We start from the raw sequence: 16,293 nt of genomic DNA on the forward strand, positions 1-16,293 counted from the left end.
TTTGTGGAGCCTGCAGAAATGGTGTGTGAATTAGATGACTCTGATCTATTAATAAGGTATCATCGGTTTTGCATTTACTACTCAGACAGCACATTGTAGACAAAGTGGGGGGTTTTTGGTCAGAATAAGGTACAATGTGGACCACACTTCAGCTGATAATCAAAAGCCTGGCTGTGGAAGACTAGTTAAATGCTGTCTGTAAAAGAAGGTATTATGAGCTCCTGGTTTTGGTTTATGGGAGAATACACTCACAGTATGTACATGATCACACCAAGGGCCCAGCAGTCCACAGCTCGGCCATATCTCTGTCTCCCAACAACCTCTGGGGCTGGTTGAAAAAAAAAAAAATGAACAAGGACACTGCATTTAAAAAAACAACAACACATTGATGCAGACTGCCACATTTGGCTATTCTAATTTTAATTAATGCATGCCCATGTAAACAGAAATCTTGTAAAAAAAATAAAAATAAAAATAAAATGTGTTCATCAATAAAGACCATCTGTTGCAACTGGCCCCATGAGTGTTTAAAGAGGTTTTGCCTGTTATGAAGAGCTTCTTACCCAGATACTCTGGGGTTCCACAGGGCTCCTTGATGAGTCCATTCTCCAGTTTTGCCAGATGGAAATCACTGATGACTATTTTGGAATGTTTCAGTCGGTTGTAATAGACCAGATTCTCAAGCTAGAGGGAATGACAATGATAAGATGACACGATGCTTCATGAAATTCCTTTTCTCAAAACAGACTTTTGTTTGTGTGTCAAGACAGCTGATGTAAAACAAGTAATATTCTAGAGCAGAATTTAGGAACTACAGAACAATACATTAGCAGGGCTTGACATTACCTTTTTTGCTCACCAGCCACTGTGGCGATGGGTTTTCCAAATTTACTAGCCACTCAGCATTTTTTACACCTAATTTATTTATTTTTTTATTTTTTTTTATTTTGAGAAATCAGCTTTATATGACTTTAGTTATTGCATACTACAATTTATTTACATTTTTTTCTAGGCAATTTTTTTTTTTGCCTATTTAAAGGGAATTATTAATAATTATACCATATGTAATAAAACAATATAGGGCTGTTACCAATCAAATGAAATCAGTATTAACAAAACCCATCTCTCCAATGCAGAAGTTTACACAGACCGTTTAATGAAGACGAAATGTAGCATGAATGCATTCACACTGCAAAATTATGACAGCATAAATAATGTTACGAGCTTGGTGTTTTAAATCAGTTTTTTATATACAAATACAAAATGTTGGAAAAAATGCAAAGATAAGCTACTGTAACCTACTTTTAAATATAAAAGAAAACTGCCAGTAGGTGGCAGCAAGTGACTTAATGCCTTAATGAGTGAGTCATTGAGACATTCATTCAAACGATTCATTCAGACAGCTGATTCAAGAATGAAGCAAGTGCCTCTCTTTATGAATGGACAACTGAATCACTGACTCAAATAGGTAATTCAAAAATGCTGAATCAGTAACCATTCAGTAATGAAACACTGCTGTGTTGCTCAGATATGATTTATTATTATTATTATTCATTTAGATTATTTTTAACAACAATAAAAAACAGATCTGAAATCATTACACAAAAAAAGTGTGGTACTAAAGTTTATATTCGAAAACCAAATCAGAATTGTGTGAAAGTTTCTGGGTAAAGGGTTAATTAATTATGAACTAGATGACTACCAGAGGGCACTGTGTGATGTACCTTCAGGTTCCTATGAACAATCTTCAGGCTGTGCAGGTAAGCAACTGCCTCCATCACCTGTCTGATAACATTGCTGGTGTCCCTCTCAGAATAATAGCCTTGATCCAGAATCCAGTCAAACACCTCCCGACCTGTGGCTCTGCAAGAAATCACAACATGCTGAGCTGCTTTTTCTGTGCGATTATGAATTATTCACACCCTGCTTTAAACGTTGGCACCTTCAAAAGCTTTACTTGATCACGCAGATGTAGCAGACGCAAATCATCCAGTCCATGCCACACATACAGCGTACAGCAGGGACGAGGCATTAAAATAATGAATGCAAATCCAAACAGACAGGTAGGAATGCGACAAGGACGAGGCGGTATAATCGTGCTAGGACAGTCTGAGCGCAGGGTTTATTTCTGTAATGTCTCAGGCAACAGTAGCAGCAGCTTCAGCCTCTAGAGCTCAGTTTCAACATGATTTGAAGAGAACCTTTGTCGCCAAACAACCTTAGCTATAGGAATTTGTTTTTGTCGTTCATTCTTTTATCACGCGCCGGCTTCCCAGCTGAGTATCTTACAACAAATTCAAACATTATATTTAGGAAACAAATATTACATGTTGGTACCTATGCTTTATCGGAGGGATTTTTCCTCATCATACTGATCATATTTAAAGCCTCTTTATTAGTATGTTATGTTAACCATCATGCGAGAAATTCACAAATGTATGAACTGTGAGAAATAAAAAAGCTACAACTTCAGACCAGAAACACATCACATAACTGTAAATGTGTTTGTAAGGAAGGTTGGAAATTAGTAAATCATTTCTGTATCCAGGGGCGATTCTAGGATTCTTTCACCTGGGGGGCACAAGAGGGGCCACAGTTAATACAGAGGTACCAATCTTATATTGTGCATTTGGTCACTCTATATTTTGAGATCCAAATCTAGCTATTAATAAAAAAATAAAAAAATAACTACGACTTTTGTTTCAAAAAACTTCTAATATGATGCTTATTAATTGTAAGGTAAGTGTTACGTTTATGTGAAGTAAATGGTCATGTAGAATAAATATTATTAATATTTATAATTACTAATAAACATTTTAAAATTTTAATAAAATATTATTAAATGGATGCCACCATATTGGGACAATAAAGCCCTCCCACACCTACCTTAACCCTTCCCAATACTTTATTTTAAACTTTTTGATTATTTCCTTTATATCTATTGAAAATAAATGCATTAACTAGATGATGCTCTCAAATATGATGCTTATTAATTCTAAGGTAAGTGTTCAGTTTATGTGTTAGGTATGATTAGGGAAGTACTAATAAACAGACAATATGTTAGTTATAATAGTCATGCTAAATAAGCAACTAGTTAAAAGTGAGAACTTCCCATGGCCCCTCCCCTGTCTACACCACTGTCTGAATCCAATAATGATGTCACGTCACATGACAAAAGAACGAACGACTTAGACAAGAAGACTTGAGAAGTGAACAAATAATTTCTTTATCCAGTAAAGACTGCATTTCACCTATTGGGCTGTCATGGGAAGAACAAATGAATCGAGAGGTGACCTAATCATTTTAGTTTTCTGTAGAGCCAAAAGGATGTTACGCATGTTCAGTCAACAAGAAAGGAACAAATCCCTCACTGAGATGACTCGCCATTCAAAAGTCACATTAAAGATCGGTTCAAACTGAATTAATCAATCATGAATTAAACATTACTAACAAAGATCTCAGTGGGTTACATTACAAAGCTTTAAGAATTTCATCTTACTTTTTGGTCAACAACTGCACCAAATTGTATTATTTTTTTAATTTTTTTTTTATTTATTTTTTTACTTAAAATTAAAATTAATAAATAAAATCCTCCTTGAGTTTCAGCTCCATATTTTCACTTTATAATATGGTTTATGAGATTATACAAAAGACCTTGCAAAGACCTTGCAAAAACACATATGTAGATTTTTTAAGATTGTTTTTTATATTGTGTCTACAGGTTTTAAAAAAAATATAAAATTTTAAATAAAATAATTGTTTTATTATTAGAAAATCAAATAAAAAATGTTATTATTTCATGTAAGGCTTTATATGGTTAAAAATTATTTAAAAGTTGCATACAAAAAAAAAAAAAAAAAGAACATCTAAAATTATTTTCTCCCATTGCTTCCCATTTGTAATTTTCATTCTTTTTTTGAGTGAATGTTTAATTTGAAAATACTTAAAGGCCACATGCGTTTAAACTTATAATTAATAGTTTGCATTAATATTAAACTTTAAATAGTTAAGTAAAATATTAGTTATATATATATGGTTATATAAATCCACTGGTATTTGTACCAAGTACAGAAATCATTACACTCCTAAAATAATAATAATAATAATAATAATAATAATAATAATAATAATAATAATAATAATAATAATAATAATAATAATAATAATAATAATAATAATAATAATAATAATGATGATTCCTCTGAAATGGATTTGAGGACTTACAGCTCAAGGAACAGGTAGTACTCTTTCCGGGTCTCATAGACATCAACCAGCTGGAGGATGTTGGGGTGTTTCACCCTGGGGAGGAGAAATGGACAGTAAGTTAGGGGACAGTTTGTGGCACACAGGAGGTTGATACACATGTAGCTCTGTGCCCAGATTTATCCCGGCCTGCCATCAACCCCACACTCATGTCCCATCTGCCACTGCAGAGTCATCCACCGCCAGACACACACGCCCGCGTCCCTACCATTTGCATTTCACATGGATTCCTTTATCCGCTATAATCATATTTAATTAAACAACAAATGTCAGTATTATCATTAATGCTCTGTGGCTGAATCACATCAGTTCAAATCAACACTTATGTATATATGCTTTATGTAATTGCTTTCAAGTATATGCCAGCCTGAGGATGCAGCTTCCCATGGTTTCTTCTTCATCTACTAAAACAGACTTTTTTTTCTTGCCACTGCCGCCATTAGCTAATCACTGGAGTGTTTGTAAAACATTATTCTTAGTTAAAAGTAACTTTTCAACAATATGTATTATGTAAAAATCTTATTTAAATAAACTGAGATGAACTGAATAGCAGATGAAACAAAGTTTGCAAGAAACTTCCCTTAATACATATTACATTTTAATTCTAGCACATATAATAGTATAATTTAATTCATTATGTAACACAGACCCTATAAAGAAGTGTTTGAGAATTTTGTAAAGGTGGTTATGTCAGCCAACTTTTAAATTAAGAAATTAATACACTGATTATGCTTTGAAGACACTAATGTGTTCTTATGCCAGCAATAGAGATGGGAACTAAAGGTGAACCCATAAAAAACAGCTCATTCTAAAAGTGACATTTCTTTTATGTGTTATTCATGAGCTGTTGTGATTTGTGAGTGGGGCGGAAACGCAGCGCTGCATGATCAGAGTGACATCAGTGAAGATCAGCCTTTTAGATGCAGAATAATCATACATAATCATACACTGTGCAAAACATTTATATCTAATATCTTAAGGCTTTGACATGTTTGGTATATTTAACTGAAACATTTGATTTTTAATACTTTTACAAAACCTCAATTTTCTGTGCCATTAAACTGAATATGTTATTCAAATCAAGCTTATGTAATACAGCTAGACGTTTGCACTCACATATTTGCACTGGGCAAGTTTCAGACCTTATGCAGTGAAAATAAATTATTAATAAATTGCATCTTTCACATTTTGTCAAACACATTCATCAATGCGATTGATTTAAAAAAAAAAAAAAAGGGAAAATCAATTTACTGGAGTCAAGATTGTGACAACAAACTAACTCGAGCTTCTGCAGTACACAAATCATTTTAGGGGAACAGTGTTTAATAAAGCTTTAAGAATAATTCATAAAAGAAATACATATGAATCTCCTTAAACCAAATGAAATAAAAAGAGCAGATCTGAGGACGGCAGAGGAAGTCCCATTCTATAAAATGATCGTTAAAGGTTTTGAAAAAGAAAAGTAGCTGTAACTCACATCTTTAGAATGAGGATCTCGTTTTTGGCAGCCTTCCGCACCTTTCTTCCATCTTTCTTGAGGAATTTTTTGCAGGTGTACATTTTCAGTGTGTTCTTATCCTTTGCCCTGAAGATCTCACAGAACTCCTCCCTTGAGAAGAAAGTGATTTTATTGCACTAATTAAATTAGAATTTAGAGTAAAATTAAGGAATAGTACACACAAAAATTAACTTTCTTTGAATTACTTTCACACACAGCTAGAATACTCTATTCTAATTAAGGTCACGTTTTCTCTAACTTTCATACAGTGTTCTAGTCTCTCATAACACTACACAGACTCACATAATCAAATAAACTCAAATACATTATTCATATTTAATTATATTTTTATTTGGTAAGTAGCACTATAATTAGAAGGATAATGCTGTGATTATCATCACAAAATAAACCCCTTTGGGTTGATACAAGAGCCATTCTGGATATATTTTGTGATAATTGCTGGCTGACTGCACATTGTCCCTAAAAAAAAAAAAAAAAAAAATGTGCATGCAAAAATAAAGAAAACGGATTGCAACAAACACATTTTACTCACGATTTAACAATCTGGCCCAGATCATATTTGTCTGTGATTTCTGTTGGACTGTTGTAGTCCTTCTTCTCACCAGGTTTTAAACAGCCGAATGGCATTGCCCACCCTGCCCTTAAGAGAAACAGAAATATTGAAAGAGTTTAGAGATCAACTTAAATACAGTTGTCCGCAGTCAAAAATCATTGCGCATTGTGTGAATATGTATTGTTCACCTACAACAGTCATTCTGGATTAATATGCATGCTGACTTGCAGTAATATCACATCCTGTGACATTTTTAATTCCGAAGGGAAATAAACACTGTGCATAAACACCCCTCTTTGACATTCACAAACAAAACATATTTGGTGGTCCCAAACATTGAGCACTGCTAAGGGATTTGTCTCTCTACCAATCTAATTTCCATTGTAACAATATTCATGCAATTCACGGTGCTACGCATGCAAAACTAGCTCTCACAGTGCTAGGGTGTTCTAGGTGGTTGCTGTGGTTTTCTAAGTGATTTTAATTTGTTTCCTAAACTATAAAAAAAAAAAAATTAAAAATGAAGAAATTGCCAATAACGTATTGGATCAATTAATGACTTCCAAATAATTTTTCCTACACAAAAAGATGCATTGTGTTGAGTTTTTTGGTTATGAATAAAAAAGTATAATTAACAAACATATTTAATTGTGCTCATGTCAATCTATCAAGTCGAAGTGGAAAACCATTAATATGGTGAATTCAAGTGCGGATGCAAGCGCAAGTGGAGCCAAATCAGCTGAAGACCGAAACACCAATCCCAAGAAAAAGCATATTCATAGTGAAAATTTTAAGACAATATGGTGAGTTTTAAAGGGTTCATACGATGCTTTTTTTAATGATCATTATTTTGTGTATTTGGTGTAACACGATATGTTGACATGTTGTTCAAAAAACGTGTAATTTTCTACAAAGTCCCTCCTTACGACAAGCACAGTCTGCTCTGATTTGCCAACTGAGCAAGTGCATTGTGATTGGCTGAACACCGCAAGCACCCCTTTTCATAATCACGAGCTTCATATTTTTTAAATAATTTGCATTATGCTAATTTTCCACATTAGGACGTACACATGTGGGGCGTGTTTGAACAAGCCATTTTTGGAGCCATTTGCAAAATCTTACCACTGAATGCAGTGTTGCTCAGACCACAGGTGGTGTCTGCTTCTTTTGAGGCTTATTCATTCATTATTTGTTCATCCATTGTTTCTTTTAGAAACTAAACAGTTTAAAGCTGGAAACATTTACATAACATGAAATGAACAATAAAGCTTAAAACTGTTTTTCGATGTATAGTCAATGTTTAACCATTTCAGTTTTTTTTTTTTTTTTTTGGGACAGTAAGAAATAATGAGAAATGTAAAACATTTAATTGTACCAACAAAACTGTTTGGTAAACAACATTTTCTAGTAACTCAACATGTTATTTCTGATTGAACAAATGTTTACAAACTGTCGCCATAATTAATCAAATTCAATTCACAGAAATTCAACAATGCCAAAAAAAAAAAAAGCTGTAACATGTCATTCATTATTTTTAGCTGTAAAGTGTTTTATTTTATTATTTTAATGGTGTTATGGGGTCTTTCTAGAACACTGCCAAGGTCACTTAATTTTTTTATATTGGTATTTATCAGATTTAGTTGTTTTTTAGTAATTATTTTGTTTGGTTGTTTATTTAAATGTAATGTAAAAAATGTATTATATACACTGTATTGTATTTCAGATTATTTTATCAAAAAACTATTGTATGTGCAGATTAAATCAGGAATAAATCAATTTATGTCATTTGCTGACTAGAAATTTTCCTTGATTTCATTAGATTAACACCGGATTAAGCTAAAACGGTGAATGGATTTCATTGTGATGCTAGTCAACAGCTGTTTGGATCAATTATGACTCTTTCTGGACAAAACAAGAACCTATGTGTGCTCATACTCTTGGAAGTTGCGTAATGCCAGCCAATGAGATTTAACCAGGCAATTGAAGCCAGCTCTTGCTAGATTTGTGTACAATATGCATCAGATGGTCAGTGAATGGTTTATGGGTGGTCGTGGGTGTGCAATTTGAGACTAGCCTAGAAGACACAATGCCCAACACTAAGAAACAACTTGTACATCTGGCTTAATTAGTTTCATCATGAGACTATCGTAATGTGTGAGCACTACAGGGTCTACAGAGTATATACCGCAGCACACGTAGACACGTAGAACAGGGACACACTTTGATTTACTATACATCCTGGTTAAAATGCACAGATTGTGTCCTTAATTTCTCTCCCTCTCTCATTTTGCTAGTTCCTCAATTCTCCTGTCATGCTGTGCACCTATTTATCTTGTTCATTCCCTCTTTCTTCGTTTTTGTAAACCTACATATAATGCAAAGAAATTTGTTATGTAAGTGATGAAGCTCTCTGCTCTGTGATTAATTACACTTCTGTTTGCTGTGTAAATTGCTTTGAGCTCCTTAAAGGCATAGTTTACCCGAGAAAAAATAAAATAAAATAAAAATCTGTCATCCTTTACTCTTTCATGCAGTTCCAAACCTGTACAATTTATGTATGGAACTCAAAAGTAGAAATTTTGATGAAACTGCTGTTATATATACAATGAAAGTATATTTAAGTAATCACTGGGTTTAGCCATTCATGTCAATGATCCATAAAAAGGGCCTTTCATCATAATTTCCAAACTAAAGAAATGTATAAATGGCACAATAAATCTAATGCAATATATATAACACATTATAAATAATTTCAGATTATTGCAAGAAAGGAATTAATTAGATAATTGTTAACATGTTCATATGTATTCGCTTTATTTTATTTGCTGACTGACTGATTAATTTCCCAGTTTGGCAATGTAAAGTTCCCCTTGTGAAGCTGTGCATTTATAACACACTCTCTCTGCATCAATATACATTGATATTACTAACACAGCATAATAAGCCATTTGGCACAAGCACAGAACGTATTTAAAGCATTATCATCTAGGAATCTAGCCTGCAGGTCTGAGGCAAAACGCAGATAAGGTGATCAATAATTTGAGATGTTTTAAAGCTGCCTTTGTACTCTAGCCAAAACGATCAGTTTCTGTATCATAAGTTATTTTCTGCTAAAGGTTTAAAGATTGTAGACATCTGAAAGAAATAGTTCACACAACGAAAGAGAAAATTTACTTAACATTAACTCTCCCTTTAGGGCATCCAAGATGTAGATGTGTTTTGTTTCTGAATTGCACAAGATTTTAAGGAAAAGTAGCATTACTGTACATCCCTTGCTCACAAATGGATGCTCTGTTGTGAATGGGCACCGTCAGAATGAGAGTCCAGACAGCTGCTAAAACATCACAATAATCCACAATCATTGCAATGTCCTTTCACTGAGACAGCTATGAGTTTTCTCTTAAAATGTTTGATGCGTTTGGAGAACACCTGATCAGAGAATCACATGCAGAATCTCTCCAGATCCTTGTTGGTGCTTCTTCTCTACAGTTCACCTCATTCATATTTTTATCCATGATGCCATGTACAGTGGGGATCGAAAGTTTGGGCAACCCTTGCAGAATCTGTGAAAATATGAGTAATTTTCAAAAAATAAGAGAGATCATACTGAAACAAGATGCATTAAGAGCTGGGGGATGAAAACTTTTGGAATTTGAAGATCAAGGTAAATTGTACTTAATTTGTGTACCGGGAAACATACAAGTATCTTCTGTTGCTTACGAAGGGCAGAACTAAATGGAAAAAAAAAAATATTTCAACAAAATAAGACAAATTTGGCCATCTTCATCGTGTTCAAAAGTTTTCACCCCCCAGCTCTTAATGCATCTTGTTTCCTTCTGGAGCATCAATGAATGTTTGAACGTTTTTAAATAGTTTTGTTTGAGTCCCTCAATAGTCCTCAGTGTGATAAGATGCATCTCAAAATCATACAGTCAGTGCTGGAAAGGGTTCAAATATGCAAAGATGCTGGAAAACTGAAGAATCTGCAGGACCTTAAAGATTTTTCTGAAGAACGCTGCTCAGTTTAACTGTTCAGAACAAACAAGGGACTCATGCACAACCATCACAAAACAGAAAGACAGTCGAGGATCATCAGGTAACAGAACACAGTAGAACCAAGGGTTCCCAAACTTTTGAGTGGGGTTATTTTAATAATTTCAGCATTTATTTTGTCTTGTGGACTAAATGTTAATATCTTTTATGTACAATATCTTACTCAGGACAGTACTAAATAAAAAATAACATGCATTTAGTATGATCTCTCTTATTTTTTGAAAATTACTCATATTTTCACAGAACCTGCAAAGGGTGTCCAAACTTTCGATCCCCACTGTATCTAAACAAGATGTCCAAGACCTCTTGCAGAAAAATAGGCCCACAACATTAAAGATCCAGCAGTATATTAAACCGTGGGCATGCGGTACTTTTTATCCCTGTTTGCACCTGACCAATCTGGTGGGTTTGCTGCCAAAAAGCTCTTTTTATAGTCCAACTGACAATAGAAGCCAGTCTCGTTTGAAGATCCAGTCGTGTCTAACAACTGAATATGCTGGAGTTTGTTTCTGGATGAGCGAGGAGATTTTTTCTTGAAACACTTCTGAACAACATGCAGTGATGCAAGGGCTGTTTGATATTTTTTAGGCTTTCTGACCCCAAGAATTCACTAACTCTGCAATTCTCCAGCTGTGATCCTTGAGGAGTCTTTGGCTGCTAAAATTCTCCTTCATTGTGCATTAGGATTATATAAACACCAGTCCTTTTCCAGGAAGATTAGTTAGATCTTTAGTTGATTGGAACTTCTTAATTATTGCCCTGATGGTGGAAAACCATCTCTTTTCTTGCAGCAAACTTCTATTTTGTGAAGCTCAACAATCTGGTTCTGCACATCAGAACTATATTCTTTGTTTTTACTCCTTGTGATAGATGATGAAGGGAATTTGGCCTTTGTGTTCCTCATACAGTATTTATAATCCTGTGGAACAGGAAGTCATGGCTGGACGATTTCCATTCCTAGACATCCTGGTGTGCTAAAAAATGCAAATATGAATGGGAATATACTTCAGATATATTTTACTAATAAAAAACATCTAGGGTGCCAATAATTGTGGACAACATGCATTGGAGAAAACATTTATTTCATAATGTGAATTCCCTACAACTTTCAGTTGTTTAACTTCAATGAAAGCTTAGAATTTTGTGCATTTTCTGAAATAAATATCAAAAAGGAATAATGCAGATTTATTTTCACAGCCCCCTTTGCTCATTTTTTTTTTTCTTCCTACACGTAAGGTTGAAGTTCCAACTTAAGTGTTTATGGTCAATGAAAATATATATTACACATTTAGATGCCTAATGTATGGAGTAGTTTTTCTCATTAATATTTATACTCTTAAGATAATCCTCCAGGGTTTGAGAGTTTTCATATTTCTTTAAAGCATCTTGCAGTTCTACTACATGCATATAAAAAAATGATGTAAAACAGTACAGTATATAATAATTGCTATGTGCGCATTTAAAAGGTGATGCATCCAAAACAAAAAACAATTTGTCTTCAATTTGCTGGCTTGGTTTCATCTCTCCGATGATGCAATTACAATAAAGTAATTCATAACACAGTTTGTATAATTGCAAGACCAGTTCTTCTTCAAATGAACCGGGATCCACAGAGAATTCCTCTCTTTCCATGAAGCGTTCCTCTGTGCAACAAGCAAAGAACTTAATTGGCTGAAAACTCATGAGGTTTTTGGAGAATTGAAGAGAGCAAGAGGAAGTATAAGACAAATGGACTGCATGAGCGACAGAGAGAGTGAGCATGAGGAGAAAATAGCGGGCTAGAACTGCATTCTGCAACATCATCTCTAGCTCATTACTGCCTCTTGAAAGAAATCAGGCAATCCAGAACTTAATTCGAAACAGGAATCTTCGAAGCAACAACAACAAAAAAGAGAGTTTCTTTGGTTTGCCAAGGGCACTGTGAATGCTAATTAAGCCCAGTGGCTGGTACATTAGACTCTGTTTCAACCTTTCTGCAGACTGTATAGAAACACACAAAAATAGATACTAGGGGAAAGAGAGTGATACTAATCTCATGTAGGGATTCTGGATTGAGCGAAGGGAGGAGAGAGATAAATATGAGAGATAGTCTTGCTATGCACATCAATCATGAGACGGGAGACTTGATAAAATGACAAGAGACGGAAAGACAAGACAATAGTATTCATTATTCACACATCAGCATCTACGTCTCTCAGGAAGGGTGGTTTGCAGCTAGTAACTGAGCATCTCGAGTATCCTGCTGTATTGTGCTACCCGACCAGCTGAAACTTCACTCTCATAATTACACAATCATCTCCAGTTTTTCAGAGCTGCCAAAATCTGTGCCTCCCTCCATCAGTCCCATCTGCCTTTAGTTTGTAAATACATGACATCAGTTTAGGCCAAAGACAGGCAGAGACTGAGACCACTGAGCCTCTGATGGACCACAGATTGGCTTAAAGCAGGTGGGTTCAGACATCTGATCCAGAGATGCTTTGACATCATACTGCACACTGAGATGGGTTGAAATTAACTGGGGATTTGGGCAAAAATCTCCTAAATCTTTAAAATGTTTCTCGTAATCTACTAACATCTGATATATTGCATAATATTCCTATTTTCTTTCCTAGCTGTGAGTTGAATACCTCTGCTGACACTTCTGTAGTGACCTGTAGCTGCCAGATGTAAGTTCACACTGTCTCAAAAAAAGAATGTTTTGAATGTTTTCTTAATAATATCAAATAGTTTTTAATAAAAAATAAAATAAAACATAATTTTAGATTACTCTCAACATCACAAACTAGTGTTATTATTTTGTAAAGCAATCAGACTATGCTTCAAGCTTATGGATGATAAAAATGCCATAGACAAAAACAGAAGGGTTCCCCACACTTTCCTTACTTTTTCTGTTTACTTGCAATGTTTATTTTAAATGACATGTGACCATTAACCAACATCAGAAAACCATGAATATCCAAATGTGTTGTTAAATTATTGAAATAATAACTTAAAATCTCAGGAGTTACTTCAAATAAACATTTTATGTCTAATGTTTTGGCTGAAAAAGCATTTGGGAATCCCTGGCTTATAGAGACTTGAGAGTAGGCTTTTTTGGGGCCAGAAAAAAAAATCTGGCAACCACCCTCACATAATGGAGTGCTTTTTCACCATTCACATTTTCTACAGATTTCTAATCTATCTTAAAATGCATTGTATTAAGCTTAAATAGTTAGTTTTTTAAGGTCACAGCCACAGCTCTGATTAAATGAAAGTATTTTACTTGAATAGAAAACATTTCTAAAATAACATAAATAATTTATTTGGTGCAAATGCGGCCTGTTAGCCTGAATGGGATTCAACTGAAGAATGCATAGTGATTGTGCCAGGCCTCTAGATGGCCCTTGAATTAACTTGTCACTGAAGACAACTTTATCCAGCTTAGTTTTCCTCTGTTTTAGTCTTCAGTCAATGTGACTGTCAGATCTTATCTCTAGACAGCTCCCCATGGCGCATCTCTTACTTTCAAATGTGACAAAAAATGTGAGGACTGATAAAGAGCATCTGCTGTCCATCCACAGCCATTTGGGCTTCACTTTATCCTGTTTGGAGTGGTTTTAAATATTTTTTGAGGCTAGTTTCAAAGCAAAGCTGCACCATCTCAAATGTGCATTGAGATGTTTGCGCTGGGTAAAAATTCTACAAAATGCTCCAAACCTCGTCGTGTTGTTGAACCAATGGAGAAACAACACAAGATAATGAGCAGTGTGAAAAAGAGGAATTATTTCTGTCTACGCCACTCTCTGACAGTTCTCTCCAGCTCTAGAATGACTGCTCCTCTTGAGTTATTCCCTGTGCATTGTTGAACCAGGCTCCTCGGATTCCTCATTGTTATTCCAGTCCTCCATGTGGCTTTTTCTCCTTCACTCTGTCTTTATCTGTCCTCTGGCTGTCTGTTTTACAGTGGTTTACTCCATTATTATTGATCATTTTGGTAAAGAATGCAATTCATGCATCATACAGCATATACACATGCAGCACCTTTGTGGTTGGCAGTGTTGATGCTCTGCTGTTGTCGCTTTTTATCAGACAGCTTTTTTTGATCTCTTTATGCATTAATCTTGTTCTGTGAATGATTGAGAAGACCACAGAATGCTATGGTATGATAGCAGAAGATTTACCCTACTTTAATTGTGAGTCGACTAGAGAAAGAATCTAATCATCACTGTCATTGCTACATAAAGAGTCCTGTATGCTGTAATGCATGGGGACAGCAGATTGTACAACATTCTTGAACTATGCAGCAACCTCTGATTGAAGCTCTATGCTTTCTTATTTGAAGTCACAGCAGCTGTTCCAGAGAGAGTTCTTCATCCAGGCTTACTACAGGGCAGCTGAGGTACAATATAAATTATAAAAAACAATTACAAATGCAGCTCCAGTACATATGGCTGAGACTACAAGGAATTGTGTAAATGCATATACTGTACATGCATATCCATATGCATATCCGCTTGAAAAGCTCCTATGTGCAGCATAAAAAATCAAGAGACAAATGCCTACTGCTAACAATCACTAAGTTTTTTTTTATATATAAATTAATACATTATTAATACTTAAATTTTCACAGTTTTCACAAAAATATTGACCATAACACTTGTTTTTAACATTGATAATAATAAAAGATGTTTCTTGAGTGGCAAATCAGTATGGAATCAGAAGGATTTCATAAGGATCATGTGGCACACAGTAGACTACTTTATTTTCTGATAAACTTAGGTTGTGAAAATCATTCCTAATAATGATTCCATGATTGTTTTTAGTATTATGTAAATGAAGATCACACCACATTATATGAGCTACTCATGTAGACATGAGATCCTGATAAATACAAGCAGTTAAAAATCTTGTTTTATTCACAACTAAGAAAAAGTTGTGAAGGTCTAAAGCAGCAGAAAGTGCGTGTGAAGTGACCATGTGACTGATTTAGAATTGTAAACACACTGCATTTATAATCTGCAACAACATCAGACAGATTCCTTTATGCTTAGCAGAAGATCTGGAAACAAGCATAAACAGGGTGATGACAAGCCAGAAATCCTAACACACTTCCCAGTATTTCCATGACAACAGCAGACTGCTCTCTTACCACCACTGAAATAATATAAACACTGGATAGCAATGACACTAGCAAGGGATCATTTTTACGTGCATCCATGCATCATCAACTTCTGTCAGACTCTACACTCTCAGAGTTATGCATTTACTCAAATCTTTTTCTACGCATAACATCGATGGCAATTCCACTGCTGGATAGAAAAATGAATCTTAAAGACAGTGAGGAGATACGTGTGCACATTTTCAGTTACTCTACAGGACACTTTCCAAAATCGCTGCTATAAATATGTCTCTTTATTACAGAACAAATAGTTTATGAGCACGCAGCCCTCCCCGATCCCCCCCAAACAACCATGTGCACTCTTTAATCTCATTAGATGTCTATGCCTCATATGCTGCTTCAGCTACACACATTTTAATTGGCTTGCATAAAATTGACATTACGAGAAATATTTTAAGCTCACACGACAGATAAATAATAATGAAAGTCAGTATGAATGCAGGCCGCACAGTAATTGAAGGTCCATTTGGAATGCTGACTGCAGTAGTCAGGAGAGAAGAGACAAATTACAGGCTATAAATTGTAGTGGGCTTGGTATGCGATTGGATGGAGTGTGAGTGTGTTTTCAGATTCATCTGATCACTTGCAAGCATTATTATCATGATAAAACCTTATAATGTATGTTATTGCTAGAATTAGCTAATGCACTAAATGAGTACTCATTTTCTACATCATGTCCTGCATGCACCTATCCTACCATGCTCCAAAAAAAAGGTTTTCCTTTATGACAGGTGCATACAGGACTGT

The 16,293-nt window shown here is 34.8% G+C and overlaps 1 protein-coding gene across 1 annotated transcript in view; it reads right to left on the bottom strand.

The window, feature by feature from the left end:
• Positions 1–16,293, bottom strand: part of LOC113110921 (caM kinase-like vesicle-associated protein) — a 44,568-nt gene that overhangs the window by 4,519 nt on the left and 23,756 nt on the right. Inside the window, exons 2-7 of the mRNA XM_026275210.1 lie at positions 6,315–6,422; positions 5,741–5,872; positions 4,225–4,299; positions 1,725–1,863; positions 564–684; positions 253–328 (exon numbers count right to left, since the gene is read on the bottom strand). Coding sequence (XP_026130995.1) covers positions 253–328; positions 564–684; positions 1,725–1,863; positions 4,225–4,299; positions 5,741–5,872; positions 6,315–6,409 — 638 coding nt within the window. The 5' untranslated portion in view covers positions 6,410–6,422. The remainder of the gene's footprint in view (positions 1–252; positions 329–563; positions 685–1,724; positions 1,864–4,224; positions 4,300–5,740; positions 5,873–6,314; positions 6,423–16,293) is intronic.

Source organism: Carassius auratus, chromosome 11 (genome assembly GCF_003368295.1).
Source record: "Carassius auratus strain Wakin chromosome 11, ASM336829v1, whole genome shotgun sequence".
NCBI lineage: Eukaryota > Metazoa > Chordata > Actinopteri > Cypriniformes > Cyprinidae > Carassius > Carassius auratus.